This window comes from Neofelis nebulosa, chromosome 6, assembly GCF_028018385.1.
Source record: "Neofelis nebulosa isolate mNeoNeb1 chromosome 6, mNeoNeb1.pri, whole genome shotgun sequence".
NCBI classification, from domain to species: domain Eukaryota; kingdom Metazoa; phylum Chordata; class Mammalia; order Carnivora; family Felidae; genus Neofelis; species Neofelis nebulosa.
The window spans coordinates 7,488,278-7,506,374 of NC_080787.1; the positions used below are offsets into that span (position 1 = coordinate 7,488,278).

Below are 18,097 nucleotides of genomic sequence, written 5' to 3' on the forward strand. Positions count from 1 at the left end.
GAGAAGAGAGACACTAAGGAGTCGGGGTCTCTAACCTGAGAGACTGCACAGACAGGGTCCGAACACCTGGCCGGAGACTGCAAGAAGAGGAATCCTTTTTAGAGGGAAGATAACGAATTGACTTTGGGACACGTTAGTGGTGATAATGAGATAATCAAGTGGGCATGTGGATTCGTTTCCTGGGGCCGCCATTATGAAGTGCCACCAACTGGGTGGCTGAAAAGCCATAATTTCTTGTCTCACAGATAGAGAAGTCTGAATATGTCAGCGAAGTCCATTCTGTCCACGCGTTGAGGGAGAATCGGTCCCGTGACTCTCTCTCCTGGTAGCCTCCAGAATTCCTCAGCTTGAAGATGGCCTTCTCCCTGCATCTTCGTATCTTCTTCCCTCTGCACATGTCTGTCTTTGTCAAAACATGTCCTTCTAATAAGGATGTCCCGTGCTAATGACAAGCTCTTCATGTTGTCACCATGAGTACTAAAGGGACAGGACTATTGTACTGAAGCCCCAGAGGTTCTGAGGCTGTGCCATGCCTTTGTTGAGCCTTCAGGGTAGGCACTGAACAAGTATACAGGTACATTACAATAAAACAAAAAAGTAATTATATTTATTAGGAATCAAGATGTTCAATGTAAGAGAAAAAGTCAAGAGCGTCAAATCAGAGGTTCTAAAAAATCCCTCAAACATTTCATTTGAATTGGAAATAACACACAGAGTTTGTAACTGAAAAAACAAAAACAACAACTTTTGAAGTTCTTCCACTGAAAAGGCCTAGAAGCCATGGGACCTAGGAGCAATGAATACTCAATGCTTAGAGTGTGGTCTCTGGATGCTTTTTCCTACTGAAAGGAACCTGCATTCCATGAGAAAGCCCAGGTCTGAGAACAGGAAATATGCTAGAGGAGCTTGGAATGTACGTGTGTGTGTGTGTGTGTGTGTGTGTGTGTGTGTGTGTTAGAAAACAAGGACGCTATCCCAGACAACGAGGTCAGGTCTTAAGGACAATAGAGACCGGCCTGAATAGCTTCCTACTGGCCAAAGAAGAGACCATTTAAGCATCAAAAAATAGGGACTCAGCAGATTGAAACACATCCAAGAAAACCCAGAGGTCATAATTTTCCTTGGTTAGCTTTGCTAAGGCACTAAATTATTACTCTACAACTTTATAAAGTATCTTGACTTTCCTATGAAATCTGTACTTCAGGGTAGCCAAATATTAGACTAGGCAAATTTCTTGTTTTGTAGAAAATTCCAGCTCCTACCTAAAGAAGGCATGATAGAATTCGAAAGATCACCATTTTGCAACTTGCAATAAAATAACAGATCTTTTACTGATTCAGCATTTACCAACAACGGGCAAAGGCCATAGGCTGAGAACTTCCAATCAAGCTGAGAATATCTGAACCCACTGAGCAATCTTATGTCACTCAAAGTGAGACAGGCCGCCACCGTGGAAGTCTCCGGCACCCCATGAGTTCTTCTTGTCCTGGATCTAAGCAAGCCTCTCCATATGCGAGCAGTTTTCGGGCTCTAAGGGATAAAGAAATTTATCAAACGACACTAAAAGGAATTAGCCAAATCAGTTATGAAAGTCACTCTGCAAATGGCCTTGTTTTGTTACGACTGTTGTTGTTGTTTTTAAGTAACAGCAAATATAAAGTGAAGGAAGGAACGGTCACAAAATTAAGGAGAGGTGAGAGTCGTAACACTTAAGTGCCACAGGGAGATCTTGTTTGGAGCCTCATTTAAATAAATTGAGTGTAAAAGGACAACTCTGAAGCAACTGGGAACATTTTCATAACGACTAGCTCTCGGATGGTATTAAGGGATTACCGTTTTTTTAGAAGCGCTTATCAGCATGCTAGTTATGGTTTTTTTTTTTTTTTTAAAGCACTAATGAGTTATATATCCATGCTGTACTTTTTATGGGAGAAATAACATAATATCTGAGGTTTACTTTAAAATACTCCAGAAAACAGGGGCGCCTGCGTGGCTCAGTCGGTTGAGTGTCCGACTTCGGCTCAGGTCACAATCTCGCGGTCCGTGGGTTCGAGCCCCGCGTCGGGCTCTGTGCCGACGGCTCAGAGCCTGGAGCCCGCTTCCGATTCTGTGTCTCCCTCTCTCTCTGACCCTCCCCCTTCATGCCCTGTCTGTCTCTGTCTCAAAAACAAATAAATATTAAAATGCTACAGAAAACAAACATTGGAGATATGTCTATATGTGTATCTCCAGTGGCCACACGTTGATAATTACTGATTAATGGGCACGTGGTTATATTAGACTGTTCTGCTTTTCTTGCACGTTTGAAAATTCCAATATAATGTTACATCTAAAACCTTAATAAGAAAAGCACAGAATCCAAATGTAGAACGCAGCAGTGATTTGAAAGCGTATGTATCACAGAGCAACAGAAAGCTTTGGAGCCAACACACAGAAGGATACTTCCCTCCGGGTAATCAGTAACTGGAAGCAGGGACGTTGATACTAAAGTGGGAACGTTGTTTACTTAAAACATGGACATTGAACAACTGGTGATCTGGGGCTTTTAACCACTAAATGGTCAGAAAATGCCAGAAACCACCGGCCTTGCCCTCAAACCGTACAAACCAGAATCTGGAATTCTCACAAGGAAAAAAAATCCAGCTGAATGTATACGACAGCAAAGTCTCCTGGGCAAGCAAGTTACAGTTTTTGTCACTTCCCGGGGCGCCGGGGTGGCTCAGTTGGTCAAGCGTCCAACTTCGGCTCAGGTCGTGATCCCACGGTTCATGGTTTAAGCCCTGTGTCAAATTCGGTGCTGACAGCTCAGAGCCTGAAGTCTGCTTCGGATTTTGTGTCTCCCTCTCTCTGCCCCTTCCCGGCTCAAGCTCTGTCTCTCTCTCTCTCTCAAAGATAAATCATCATAAAAAAAAGTCTTCAGCATTTCTTTAGAGAGAAAATAACTGATTCAATCTGTAGTGTCTGCTAAGTGCCAAACATGTATTAGGCACTTTATAAGCATTCTCACACATCTTTTAAAAAAAATAATCTTATGTATGTAAGAAACTATCGTCCAAAATCCCCGATTTAAGGGCTCAGATGTTCCTATCTGATCAGTAGGTTGCCTTCACAGAACTCCAAGGTAAAAGCACTCTCGGGTATACCTACGGAGAGCTGGCGGAACCAGGAGAATTTGCTCATTGCAGAAGCCATGGGGAAATCACTCCCTTTGCAGGATATACTTTAATAAAATGCATCTCTCTCTGAGTAGCCTGAATGTCAGACAGATGTGGCCTTTGCAAAAGGGAGGGGAGGGGAGGGGAGGGGAAGAGCGGGGAGGGGAGGGGAGGGAAGGGAAGGGAAGCAAGACAGAGAGAAGGGGAAAAAAAGGGAAAAAGGCAGGCAGGCTGGCAAAAAGCTAACGGGGCATTTATGGGGCATAAAAAGCCACAGCATTCCTGTAGGAGTGGTACTGTGAATCCAGATCCATCCTCAATAGAAAACATCTGTCCTACGAGCACTGACTACCAGGCTGGTTCTCTCCCTCCTGGCAGGAGACTAGCGATGCTGTCTACTACGGTCATGAATTTGATGGCGGATTTCCAGGACGTTTCTAGTCCACTGGAAGATTCTAACAGTCATACTCCTCCCCTGAAGACTCAAGGAAAGGTGAAAGTTAAAGATTAAGCTTTTAACTTTGACATAACGAGGTCGTCATGAGGATTTGGTGAAGGATTAGTGGGGCTAAAATCGGTAAATCCAGAAATTCAGTACTTTTGAAAAGTTCAAAGTCATCCAAGGGAAGAAGGAATTGCTTTTCTGTCCTGAATCAGGTCAGTTTCACTCTTATATTGCTACTCACTAAACGCAATTAACAGTTCCCCAGAGTGATGGTTGAGGGGGTGGGGGGGGGGCTTCTCCGTTAAAGATCCTATCAATTTAGCAAGCTGGGGAAATTTGGGGGCAAGATCTATTTCCACAGATTTTTCCCAAGGGAAAGTAAAAATAACCTATTTCTAGGGATTAAGGGGAGGAGAGCAGTTGTGTGGACAGACAAGGAAAGAGAAGCCACGTGTTGTGCATTGCGTGGCGTTGTGTGAGTGGTGTGGGGGTGTCTGTGGTGTGTACGGTGGAAAGTATGCAGAAGTATGTTTGCGATGTCTGTGCTGGAGTTTGTATGTGTGGGTTGAGATGCGTTCGTAAGTGGGCGCAGAGCACGTGTGTGCTTGTACAGGATGCGTGTGGCACGTGGGTGTGTCTGTGCGTGTGTGTATTTTGAAATAAACAGCAGCCAAGCAGACAGTTCGACAAATGATAATGCTGGTGGACCAGCTGTTTACTCAAAAATACTTTGCAAATCCAACCTCAGGAATTTGTCTTTCAAGCATCCGGTCATCTAAGGGGATGGGGCCGAACGTCAAAGTTGTAGACGAGCCCAGGACCAGCGTCTGCGGACGGTTAAGGGCAGACAGAGCAGCAGCGGCCGGTCTGTCCAAGGGGAAAGTCCTGTGCGGAATGATCCGCCTGCCTGTGAGAAGGAGAAATTAACCCACAGAGAGTTCTCTTCCAGCTCTATTAAGCTAGAAGAAAAAATAATTTATCTTACCTTTACTTACTCCTTTTCGGACGTTCTTTTTTGGTACATTCGAGTTTCTGCCCTTTAGCAATCTCTCCCTGCCTGAAAACCATCTTTAATTTTTTGTTCTACAAATACAATCATAAAATGTCTTTTAACATTCCTTGCAGGGTAGGTCTACCATCAGCGAATTCCCTCAGTTTTTGCTCGGTTGGTTCACTTTTGAGGGATATTTTCACGGCACATAGAATCATGGGTTAGCAGGGTTTTTATTCTTTTTAAAAATAGTTTCCAGGGGGGTTGTATATTTTTAATCAACCCACAAAGCGTCCAAGTGCAGCGTCAGAGGAAACACGTGATTGAGGTGAGTGGCTGCGGGTGTATGCAGCGTTTCCCTGTGATGCGTGTTTTCAATCAGAAGGTAGTACTGGGTGGTGTTTAGTCAGTTCTTCCCTGTTACGCTGGCACCAAAGTGTTTTGCTCTTGCAGTGGAGACCAAACCCGGCAGCAAGAAAAGAAGAAAGCGGAATCCCATTCATGCAGATGGATAACCAGTTCTCTCCTAGGAAAGGTAGAAATTATTCTGTCTCACTGGTTACGCTTTCTCCTTCTTACATGACATCACAGATTCTGGGTGAGCACGTTTTTCCATGAAAACACATAAAGGGCCTTAGGAATGTCCGGGAAAAGAGGTGAAAACCTTCGTCCTGCTATAAGTTTTCCATTAGGAAGACCCTAGGGCCACCTGGGTGGCTCAGTCGATGACGCATCTGACTCTTCATTTCGGCTTGGGTCATGATCTCACGGGTTCGTGAGTTTGAGCCCCGTGTCAGGCTCTGAGCACTCACAGGGCGGGGCCTGCTTGGGATTCTCTCTCCCTCTCTCTCTGCCTCTCTCTCTCTCTTTCAAAATAAATGAAAAACTTAAAAAAAAAAAAAAAGAAAAACCTAAATAAAAACAATTCGTATTATTTCAATTCTTACACACTCGTCCACTTAATCACGTGGTGGAGGGTACCAGAAAGAGGTCAACTACCTTTGCCCTGTCTCAAGGAGAAAGACACGGATGGAAGCGAAGACAGGATGAATGGTCCTGAGTCACCGCATCCTTGGACGTCAACACGTGGATATTTACTGAAAACTGTTTATTCTGAGTCGGGCAGGGAAAGGACGAGAAGAAAGTAGCACCATGGTCTTAGAATTGCGTGCGTGTCATAGGGAACAGAATCCCGGAAGAGTGGGGGGGGGGGGGCAAGGAATAATTTATGTAAAGATGAGGGGTCTGTTACATCTCACATTTCTTCTTGTATTATTTTTGCTTTTTTGTGATTTTGGTCATTTTTCTATTGTCCGCTTTATCGATACTCAAATTTACATAGGAGTGTATAAAACGCCTAAACATAAAAGCACATAAACCACATAAGCTCACACGCATCTATCATTGATTCCGCCCTTCTGCTTAACGTTTCCTTCCTGTCAGGCTCTTGCGGTGTGTTCCTCACGTTCTTCCTGGAGTAAGTGGATAAACTGAAGTAGGCCCCTCGACGATCGTGACACGAACCCTCCTCTGCACATGAGGCCTGCTCCCCCTGGCTCTCTGGAAGCTTTTTTCTCTCTTCCAGGGATTTTTTCCCCCAGTGTTCCTATTAGTTTTCCAGGTCCATTCGTTTTCCTTTTTGATTTTCTTTAAAAATGTTTTTTAATGTTTATTTTCGAGTGAGAGAGAGACAGACAGACAGACAGACAGACAGACAGACAGAATGCGATTAGGGGAGGGGCAGAGAGAGAGAGAGAGAGAGAGAGAGACAGACTCCGTTGTAGGCTCCAGGCTCCGAGCTGTCAGCACTGAGCCTGACGCAGGGCTTGAACTTAGAGATCATGACCGTGAGATCATGACCTGAGCCGAAGTCGGACCCTTAACCTGAGACTGAGCCACCCAGGTGCCCCTTTCCTTTTGATTTTAAAGATGAGGTTTAGAAAGCTTTGGAGCAAGCCATTCTCAGGGTGTGTGCATCCATGTGCGGCTGGAGACATTTTTCTGATGGCCCCTGGACAGTCAGTTTTAGGCTACAAGCCATTGGAAGGACTGGCTGATGACTGTGAATGGTTTTCTTCCCTCTGCTGCGCTCCAGGGCCTGTCTGCACAGGGCGAAAGTTTCAGCAGTGCCCCTGGCAAGGCTGTGTGTCGGTGTGCTCACCCTTCACTGAGCCAGGAGGTGTCTGGCATCTGAGTATCTGAGAAGAAGGTCTCTTACCAGACCCCTCCCATTGCCTGGGGATTGGTATTTGATTCCTGTTGTCCCCAAGCCCTGGGAGGCAAAACAGAAACAAAAACAAACAAAAGACACTGAGATCAAATGCTTTCAGAGAAAAAAATCTGCCTTCAAAGATCAGTTTATGCCTTGAGGAGTCGTTCTTCACAGAACCCTCGGCCTGAGTATTTCATTTTTCCTGGCAGATCATCCATACTTTTAAGGACATATTTTATTTTAAATATATTTTGCCTACTATTTTTATCTGTTTACAAAGGGAGAGCCGTGCAGGAAACGAATTTTCCAGGCATTACTGCCTTTTTTTTTCTTTTTCCACTTAGCAGCAAATCCAACATTTGTTTAGCTGAACTTCAAAACACTTCAGAATCAACAATGCCCTTTTACCCTCTCTCCCCCTTCTGGAACTGGGAGAGCCGCAGCAAGCGTCCAGGGTGCCGCAGCATGTGTGGCCGGAGTACTGGGGACACGTAACTTGTCTCCCCCTTCGTAAGTCCGCAGATACAGAAATACCGTGCCCTAGCGGGGGTTATTTCTAGGAACCTCCTTCACATGGGTTTAAGATCATTTCGATGAGGTCTGTGACTTTGAGCTAATGAGATCTGGAGGAGGCAATGGACGTGGGCTGATATTGTATGATAAGCTGAGACTTTTAAGGAACCGTGGAAGGGGGTGAATGTGTTTTGCGTGGGGGATGAACATGAACTTTTAAGGACCAGAGGGTGGACTGTGGTGGCTAGCCATCTAGGACTACCCCTAAGATTCTGGCCCCCGGTGTGTGTGCACCTCCCGCAAGTTATTTAAGCAAACACTAAGCTAGGTGCCGCCTGAAGGGATTTAGCAGATTTAAACATGGTCCCAAATGAGCTGATCTTAAAATAGGGAAATCATCCAGGAAATCACCCAGCCCTTCGACTTGGGTCTAGAGGTCAGAGACCAAGCAGCTAGGGAGAGTCCAAGTGTGAGAGGGTTCAACATTAAGCCAGATTCTTTCGGGCTGGTTTCAGAGCTGCAGGAAACCACATGACAAGTCACAGGAACAGCCGCTTGGAACTGTAAGCATCTCCCAGCCGACAGCCAGCAGGGAGACGGCCACCTCAGTACCGTATCCACAGACAACTGAATCTTTACCATAACCTGAGCGAGAATGGAAATAGATCCTTGCTTAGAACCTTCAGCTGAGAACTTAGCCTGGCTGATCCCTTGATTTTAGCCTTTGAGATCATGAGCAGAAAACTTAAGTGTACTATGCTAACTCTATGCTAAAACTTCTCAACTGCAGAACTGTCTTAACAAATGGGTGTCGTTTTAGGCCATTAGGTTTGCAGACTTTTTTTTACACAGCAAGAGAAAACACACTTAGGAGAGCACATCCACAACAAAGCCTTCGACAAGAGCCTTCGACAAGCGTTGTCTGAAATGTACAAACATCAGAGCTACTCCGTGTAAATCAGGAACCATGGTATGAAAACCAGGGATGCTAAGTGCGGCCAACAATTCACCGGCGGTTCTGATCCAAGGAGAATAGGAAATTAAAGACACGAGGATCGCCAAAGAACCAACGAAATCATCACTGTTTGCGTATTCCCCACGTAGAAAACCTACCCCAAACAGCAGATGTATTTTTAGAAACAACAGTGACTTTTGGCTAGCTGGCTGGATACAGTATCGACCTTTAAAAGTCTAATTCCTTTCTTTTTAAACAAAATTTTTTAAACGTTTATTCATTTTTGAGAGGCCGAAAGGCAGAGCATGAGGGGGGGAGGGGCAGGGAGGGAGGGGGACACAGCATCGCGAGCAGGCTCCAGGCTCTGAGCTGTCAGCACAGAGCCCAAGGTGAGGCTCGAACCCACGAACTGTGCGATTACCTATATACAGTATGTATATAATATATAAGTATATATTATATATAAAATATAAAATATATAATAAATAATATTAGAATGGCTCCAAGTTTCCGAGTGCCCTTCCTAAAGTCACTGTCTGCTTTTACCTCAGCTGTGTTAACAATGGACACTTTCTGTTTTACTTCTTAGTTCCAAGTGTTTGCTCCTTCCGCTACGGATTGTCTCTCCTCTTGCACGTCTGTAACAGTATCATAATGTCACAGCGCATGTGTCTGAGCCTCACAATGGTGGTCATGGTGAACAGCTCGGACCCACACGGTGTGCCCAACGCCTCCACAGAGGAGAGCCTGGATGTCATGAAGGTATATGAAAAATACTGTCTGTAGTCCTAAATTGCAAATCCTGTCTTTCTAATTAGGTGGCGTAGAGATTGCATGTTATCATAATTGATGGGACACTAATAATCAGAAGAAGAAGTCTAAGGCTTCAACCACCTTGCTAATAATGACCTAACTAAACATGTCCCATGATTACAGCATTCCTCGATATTTGTGAAGGGCTTTGTTGTGTGAATCCTTCCCTGTGAAGAAGGATAAAAACCAAGCATTAGGGTGTCTAGAATTGAGATGTTTGGCCAAGCAAAACAGAAAGAAAGGAAAGAAAGAAAGAAAGAAAGAAAGAAAGAAAGAAAGAAAGAGAAAAAGAAAAGAGAGAGTGGCAAAAGTAACATTTGGTTTTTTTAATGTTTTTATTATTTATTAATTTTTTTTCAATATATGATATTATTTATTAATTTTGAGAGAGAGGGAGAGAGCACACCTGAGTGGGAGAGGGGTTAGAGAGAAAGAATCCCAAGAAATAATACTTGACAAACTCATGGCGGAGAACTTTCCAAAGTTACTGGCAGGCACCGAATCACAAGTCCAAGAAGCTCAGAGAACACCAAACAGGATAAATACCAAAAAGGCAAATAATTAACAACAAGAAAAACCGACTGGACATACTTAAGTTGCAGAAAACCAGGACACAGAGAACATCCTGAATGAAGCCAGAGAGAAAAGTATCTTACCGACAGAAGAACAAGGAGACGAATTTAGAAGACTTATCAGAAACCATTCAAACAAGAAGAGAAGGGGAAAAAATCTTTGCAGTGTTGAAAGAAAAAGAATCTGCCAAAATGGAATTCTATATCCAATGAAATTACCCCCAAAGTGAAAGAATGAAGACTATTTCAGGCAAATAAAAACTGAGGTAATTTATTGCCAACAGGCTGGCCATACGAGAAATGTTAACAAAAAAAAAAGGTAGGTTTTAATCCAACCATATCAATAATCATTTTAAATATGAATGGTCCATATATACCAGTTAAAAGACAGAAATGATCAGATATGGATAAGAAATAAAGGTCATTAGACATGGAATCTACAAGAAACTCTTCTTAAATACAAAGACTCAGATAGATTAAAAGTAAAGGGATAAAGAAAGATGTGATGCAGCCATGAAAACACTAATCAAAAGAAAACCTAAGTAGCCATATTAATTTCAGACAAAGCAGAATTTATAGCAAGGAAGATTATCAGAGATAAAGGGGTATTACCTAATGATAAAGGAGTCAAGTCTCCAAAAAGATACAATAATCCTGAACATGCATGTCCCTAACAACAGAGCAGCAAAATACAGAAGGTGAAAACTGTTAGAACTGAAAGGAGAAAGAGACAAATATAAAATTGGTAACTGTTTTCTATTTGTTACATCTCTTCTCTGCTTCCTTTTTTTGAATTCTCTTTTTTGCCTTCTCTGGGTTTAATTATTTAAGTGATTCAATTTTATTTCTTCTTTTCATGTATCATTTAGACTTTAAAAAACACCTGTTTCATTTCATTTTTTATTTATTTATTTTGAGCGAGAGCGAACAGGGGAGGGCCAGAGACAGAGGAAGAGAGAGAATCCCAAGCAGGCTCTAGAATGTCAGTGAGAGCCTGACATGGGGCTCAAACTCTTGAACTGTGTGTGAGGTCATGACCTGAGTCAAAATGAAGAGTCAGATGCTTAACCGACTGAGCCACCCAGGCAGCCCCCAAAACACACCTGATTTAGTAGTTGCCCCAGCATTTACAATATACATTTTTTAATCATCTAAATCCACCATCAAATCGGGGTGTCTGGGTGGCTCCATCGGTTAAGCATCTGACTTTAGCTCAGGTCATGATCTCACAGTCTGGGAGTTCGAGCCCCGCATCGGGCTCTGTGTCGACAGCTCAGAGCCTGGAGCCTGCTTTGGATTCTGTGTCTCCCCCCTCTCTCTGCCCCCTGCCCCAGCTCATGCTCTGTCTCTCTCTGTCTCTCAGTAATAAATAAATGTTAAAAAAAATTTAAATCCACCGTCAAATAATACCAAACTGCTTCATGTGCACTGCAGGTACTTTATAACACATTATTCCTAATTTTGCTCTCCCGTCTCTTGGGAAAGTGCTGTTATTCATTTCAGTATCCACATTATAAATACATGATTACATTACTGCTTTAAACAAGTAGTTATCTTTTAGAATAATTCAAAGTGAAATATTCTTTTTATTTACTTTTAGAGAGAGAGAGAGAGAGAGAGAGAGAGAGAGAGAGGCAGAGGGAGAGAGAGAGAATTCTAAGCAGGCTCCACACTCAGCACAGAGCCCGATGCGGGGCGGGACTCAATCCCACAACCCTGGGATCATGACCTGAGCCAAAATGAGGAGTCGGGACCCTCAACTGACTGAGCCACGCAGGGACCTCCAAAATAAAACATTTTATCCCTTCATTTATTCTTTTCGGATGCACTTCCTTTTTTAATACAGATCCATGTTCCTGAGCGATTTCATTTCCTTCTGCAGAAAGAACTTCTATTAAAATTTCTTTTGTGGGTAATGCTTTCGTTTTTCTACCTAAGAAATCTTTGCATAGCCCGAGGCAAAAAAACACTCTTCTTGCTATGTTTTCTTCTAGAAGTTGTATAATTTCAGGCTTTACATTTAAACATTTAGACTTCATTTAGACTTAATTTTTATGTATGTTGGGTTGAAGATTCTTTTTTTACATACAGATATACAATTGTTCTACCACCATTTGTGAATTGTCTTTGGATGTTTGTTGAAAAGTCAGTATTTGTAGGACGAATACCACTTACTTGGTTTTAAGACTTGTCATAAAGTTATAGTAATCAAAACAGTGTGGTATAGCTCACAAAAAAGTCAATGAAATAAAATAGAGAGTTCAGAAACCAACTCACACAGATATAAACTCCTGATTTTTTTCCTGATCCACAAAAGAAAATACATAAAATTGGACTCCATTCCATTCCATTCCAAAGAGCTGTTGAGAGAATAAAGAGACCTGAGACAGGGATAAATGTTTGCAAATCCTGTCTAATAAAGGAATTCTATCAAAACTCGATAAAAATGAAACAAAAGCCCAATAAAAAAATGGGAAAAATGTAAACAGTCTTTTCGCCAAGGAAGATACAGGGAAGGATGGAAAATACTCACAAAAAGATGTCCCACATCATCAGTCATTAGGGACAAGCAAATTAAATCCATAAAGGTTTATGACTACACACCGAAGCCTCTAACATCACTGGGGAGGACGTAAAATGGTACAGTCACTTCAGTGACCTACCGTATGATCCCCCCATTCCATGCCAGGTATTTACTGAAGAGAAATGAAAACACACGTCCGTACAGAGACTTGTACGTAAATGCTCACAGTCGCTTTATTTGTAACAGCCCCAAACTGGAAACAATAAAAAGGTTCAACAGATGAATGAATGCACACACTATAGTACAGTCCTAAAACAGGGTACTGCTTAGCACTAATCATAAATGAATGCTAAAAATAAATGGATGAAACTCAAAATAAGTATGGCGAATTTACAGAAAACCTCCAGAAAATAAAAACGATGACGTAGTGACAGGCAAAGAAGATCAGTGATGGGAGAACAGCAGGAAAGAGGAATTACAAAAAGAAGTAAGGAAACTTTTGGAGGTGAGGAACACGTACATTTCCTTGACTGTGGTGACGGTTTTGTGAGCGTGCACGTAATTACACGTGTCAAGTTGTACATTTTATGTCAAAGATTAAGTATGCAGTTTATTGCATCGTTTGTCCCTCAGAAATCTGTTAAAATCTTTTTATCCAATTTTTCCTTGAACGATATCCTGAAACATTTGTAGTATTCCATTGCTTTGGTTTAAATATCGAGAACCCCATATTCTAGAGAAATGGCTATTCGCAGGGGCCACACACGTAAAAAAAAGAGCCTCTTTAGAAGATCCAGGGAAACTGATCTCCTTCACATCGGAATCACACAAAAGGAATTCTCTTCGTAGCCATACAAAGGAACTAGATGGAAGAGCGAGAGAGAGAGAGAGAGAGAGAGAGAGAGAGAGAGAGAGAGGGAGGGAGGGAGAGAGAGAGAGAGAGAGAGAGAGAGAGAGAGAGAGAGAGAAAATACAGCATGTATTTTCCAAACACATCCAAAAGATGAAAACTCACCAGAAAATTGTTTCCACAGAGCAGATCTGAGTTGTAACCTGAAATTACAAAATGCAGCTAAAAACTAGGGAGGCAATTATATTTACAGGCAACAGTAGACACAGGAGCTCAGAGCAGAGGTGGCCCGGTGACAGGAGGCTGTGCTCAGGCAGTAGAGCGTGGAATACAAGTGAGTTGACAGATCTCAGGGGAGGATTTTGGAAACACGAGACAGAACATTTTAGAAAAGGAGAGAACCAAGCACCAAAAGAGAATTGGCCCTCTTCCTTCACTGTCTCATCCAATGATTTTCACGGTTCGGCCTGATACCTTCTCTTCACGTTTTGATCGATCACTGTAGTACGTATGTGGGGAAATGTCTGTCTGGGGAACGAGGGTAACTTAACGGAGGAGTCGGAGGAAGACAGAAGGCAACAGGCAATTAATGATGGCGGCAAGTGTAGTATTCCACAGAAGACTTGACACGCAGAGTAGCAATGTTCCAGGAATAAGTATTAAACGTCTACACCGTACTGGGGGTAGAGACGGTGCAAGGACTCGCCATTAGCCTTGAAGATACCAGTGTGAAATGTCAGTACCCACAGGAAATGATGTTATAAAGGAGCAGCAAAGGTCCCATGATGGTAAATGAAGCAGAGGGGAGCTCCTTGACCCCAAGGAAGCCTGCAGACCAGTGTCCCCGCATCCCTGACTATCACAGTAACTCACCAGGATGCAGAGTGGCTCCATGCGACTCTCTCTCTCTCTTTTCCCCCCCAGAACCCCGTGTACAAATGGAGTCCTAAAACCCAGGGCATCATCTTCAGTTCCATCTTCTATGGCATACTCATCATCCAAATTCCTGTTGGATACTTGTCTGAAAAATACTCCATCAAGAAAATGATCGGCTCGGCACTATTCCTCAGCTCCCTGTTTAGCCTGATCCTGCCGATGGCCGCTGAAGGTGGAGAAGCTTGGATCATCGCATGTCGGGCGGCCCAGGGAGTTTCCCAGGTACTAAGATAACGCAACAAGTGAACGGGGCTGAAATTCACAGGAAGCATCAGAGATCAGATGTCCTAATCCTTCTGATTTCAGGGGTCAGCATTAATAGCTCAGCACGCAATATGGGTCAAGTGGGCTCCACCCTTGGAACGAGGCCGACTCACCTCCCTGAGTCTATCAGGTAATGACCTAGGGCCTCGAAGGTGTGAGTGTCACTGCTACCTCACTGTGCTGTGTTCTTCCTAGAGCTATAAAAGACGTGTGTTTTGAACTGTCTGGGGCTTTGGGAACCATCTGTTCCAGCAGGCCCCCTTAAAGATGCGGAAACTGTCTAGAAAGGAGAGGCTTCTTTATCTCAAACAACAGAAAAAGGGAGAGAGAGAGGGGGGAAAGCAAATATTTTATTCGTTTCTTCTGCCCGGTGTTTTGCTCTACAAATGTATTTCACCGGAAATCGTTCATTGCTACCCTGACGCTACATTATCTCTAGGTTCAGATGTCTGCTCCTTAGGGGCGCTCTTTGTGCTTTCTGATTAGGGGTTCTGCTGGGGCCCTTCATTGTTCTGCTTGTGACTGGATTCATCTGCCAATCCCTGGGCTGGCCCGCGGTCTTCTATATTTTTGGTGAGTCTCTTTCTGTAAAATCCCAGTCATTATTTAGAACTGAAAAAATTAAAAAAAAAAAATCCCAGTCATTATTCAGAACTGAAAAAATTAAAAAAAAAACAACCTGACTATAATGTAATAATTTATATAAAGTTAATGGCTTTAAAAATCATGAATCTCATGGAGGGTAAGAGGTCAGCCTTCATTAATTTCCTCCTGCCCTGGTACTGGTTCCGTGCAGTTTTACGCTTCCAGTCCTCTCTTCCGGGGAGCCGTCATTCTCTGTGTCCACCTGTCCGTCTCTCCAATTTGGGGGAGCCACAGCTTGCCCTATGACCTCAACTCTCTGCGGGATCGAAGACGACTTGTTGATTTTTAGTCTGCTCAACACTTTTCTGGTCACGAGGATGGGAAGGATGACTCTTCCAAGTTCCTTACGTGCCAGATCAGAAAGCAGAAGTCTCTCTCCAGGCCATTCTGAAGTTAGCGGGGTCAACACAGGACGAGAAGACATATTATATTCCAGTGTAGTACAAATCAGTAGCTTTATTTGCGACTTTTAAATGTTCCTGTGTCTTGCCCCGGGCCTCACAAATGTTAGAGCTGGCCAAGCCTCCATGCCCACAAATCAAGTGGAGGTTCTTCGGTCCTGAACCTGAACTCTCAATCACATCCAACAATACCGGGGGCAGCGGCGGGGGGGAGGGTCTGCCTGACCCCCTGACCAGACTTCATTCTTCTGGCCATTCCTGCTCAGTCTTCTGCAGACTTTTCCTCTTCTCCTTGCCACGAACTCCTGGCTTTCTTCAAAGCTCTGCCCCAGGCTCCTCCTCTAGGACCGTATTCCCTCCCTAAAAACGTGATTCATGCTAAGTGTCGGTGACCGCTTACTAACCACGCGTCTCGGAGCGAGCAAGCTGACCTTTCTGCACATCAGTATTCCCTGACAGTACCACAGGACTTTTCTGAGGGCTAAACTGTCACACAGAAATGTACGTATTGCCCATGTCTTAGGGGGCTTCTCTCCACTTACGCGTCACCTTGGGATTAGGTCCTCAGGCCACAGAGTGAGGTGGGAGTTGTATGTTGTCAATATGCTTAAAAAAAATTTTTTTTTAATGCTTATTTGTTTTTGAGAGAGAGAGAGAGGCAGAGCGCGAGCAAGGCAGGGGCAGAGAGAGGGGGAGACACAGAATCGGAAGCAGGCTTCAGGCTCCGAGCCATCAGCACAGAGCCTGACGCAGGGCTCGAACTCCCGAACCGCGAGGTCATGACCGGAGCCGAAGTCGGACGCTCAACCGACGGAGCCACCAGGACCCTCCCACCCCCCACCGCCTCGCCCCGGCCCTTGCTTCCTCTCCAGTCACACTGGCCTCATAACCTAGGGCTCTGGCACTCTCTGCTCCCTCCGCCTGGCCCCACATCCACATCCCAGCCTCCACGGAGCCTGACACTCCTCACCTCCTCCCCCACAACTTCTCTCCACAGCTCTTACCACTGACATTTAACACCTTTTACCTTCTTACTTTTCATGATCTCCTTCTCATCCACTAGAAAAGAAACTCCACGAAGACAGAAATATCTGTCTGGTCTATCCACTGCTGTACCCCCAGCGCCTAGAATAGTGACTGGTACAGAATGAGCATTTCATCACTACTTTTCGAATGAATGAATGCATTTCTGGAAGATTCACTGACGAGCACTGCACCCCCTGTCCTAACAGGATTTCTAAAGGGTCATTAGTACAAAACACTCAAAAACGACAAATCCTTTGGCAAACTCATGGAGGACTTGTATAATCCCTCAGGCCAGGGCTGTATCTTAGGAGCATGGCCAAGACTGAAGCTCCCAAAGCTAGGTGATGGTCAAGCCCTTTGAGGTCTCGGCTGTGCCGTCTTCTCACGGTGGGACACATTGGGGATCTAGAGATGAGGGTCTGTCTAGGAGCAGGGAGGTCCACTCTCATGAGTGGAGGGAGACAGAGGCTCGAGGGCCAGAGGGCTTGCCGCCCTTTCCACAAAATTCATTCTGGAGGCAGAGGCAGCCTCGGATACAGAGAGGACTGCCCAAAATGCAAGCCTTGCTGTAAAGTCGCAAAGAAGAAAGAGGAGGTTCGGGTTCTCGGACCGATGACGAGACACGTCAAGGTGGGAAGGGCACTTACTACGGACGAAGCAATTTCAATTCTAACCTGTTCTGCTTTGAGAGGCGCCTGTGGCTGTGGCGTGAGTCTTCTCTGGTTCCTTCTGTTCTATGACGACCCCAAGACCCACCCGTGTATAAGCGTCAGTGAGAAGAACTACATCTTGTCATCCCTCAACCAGCAGCAGGTAGGACACGGACGCTCCACGCTGGCAGCTCCCAGATTCTGTGCCCAAAGAAACCACGTTCCAGCTTCTCCTAATGGGCTGACAGTCAACGTTTTGTTGTTGTTGCTGTTTTTTCCCAGAGCAGCTCAAGAACACGGTCTCTGCCGATCAAGGCTATGATTAAGTCTCTCCCACTCTGGGCCATTGTTTTCGGTTCTTTTGCTTTCCACTGGACAAACAACATCATGCTTTTCTACACTCCGACGTTTGTCGACTCCAACCTTCATGTGAATGTAAAAGAGGTAAGGACACCTTTCCTCTCCTTTTAACTTTATGAAACTTCTCACGACTCTAGTCCTAGCTCTTGGCCTCTCTACACTGTCTAGCTGATGCTCTGCACCTGGAGACTCACTGTTTCCACTTTTTATGTCACCATTTCCCGGAACAAAAGGTGTAGGCACCGTGTCTGGCCTCTGCAAAACACAGTCCTGTTCCCGTAGTGCCTTTCCCCGCCATTCACTGTATTATTGCCCTGCCCTAGTACTCAAGGCTCAACACCATCGTTCCCTACAGGGACTCATCCTCCCCTCCACCGTGCCCAGTCACACCCATCCTATCTCTCGGAACAAGGCAATGAGTCCCGGGCTGAGAACCCACGACTCAGGTCTTTCTTTGAAATGACGGGCGCTCTCCTTGCTTGTCTGACTTGGAGAATCACTGATGCCTGGAACCTTATGTCTGATGCCATGGTAATCAGAAAAGACTCCCGTAGAAATGGAATGCCCAAAGTGGCATTCTGCAGTGAACCTCCAGGAACCCAGCCTAGGGGCCAACGTGACAGTGAGGTCATTTAAGCTCTTTCTGATTCAATTTTGCCCTCCACGAGACCATGGAGGGGTTGAAAGAATTAATAGCAGCGATCCAGAGTAAGCACCAGATAAATGTTTGTAATTGTTGTCATCACTCTTTCTCCCCTGAGCCAGCTGTCCCCATTCCCAAGTGT

General features: G+C 44.5%; 1 protein-coding gene and 1 long non-coding RNA gene across 2 annotated transcripts in view; one reads left to right on the forward strand and one right to left on the reverse strand.

The window, feature by feature from the left end:
• Positions 1-18,097, reverse strand: part of LOC131513662 (uncharacterized) — a 99,940-nt gene that overhangs the window by 58,873 nt on the left and 22,970 nt on the right. The gene's annotated exons all lie outside the window — the stretch shown is intronic.
• Positions 3,374-18,097, forward strand: part of SLC17A1 (solute carrier family 17 member 1) — a 34,905-nt gene continuing 20,181 nt past the window's right edge. The window contains exons 1-8 of the mRNA XM_058732791.1: positions 3,374-3,812; positions 5,045-5,126; positions 8,861-9,033; positions 13,955-14,188; positions 14,273-14,360; positions 14,717-14,803; positions 16,994-17,115; positions 17,235-17,396. Coding sequence (XP_058588774.1) covers positions 5,093-5,126; positions 8,861-9,033; positions 13,955-14,188; positions 14,273-14,360; positions 14,717-14,803; positions 16,994-17,115; positions 17,235-17,396 — 900 coding nt within the window. The 5' untranslated portion in view covers positions 3,374-3,812; positions 5,045-5,092. The remainder of the gene's footprint in view (positions 3,813-5,044; positions 5,127-8,860; positions 9,034-13,954; positions 14,189-14,272; positions 14,361-14,716; positions 14,804-16,993; positions 17,116-17,234; positions 17,397-18,097) is intronic.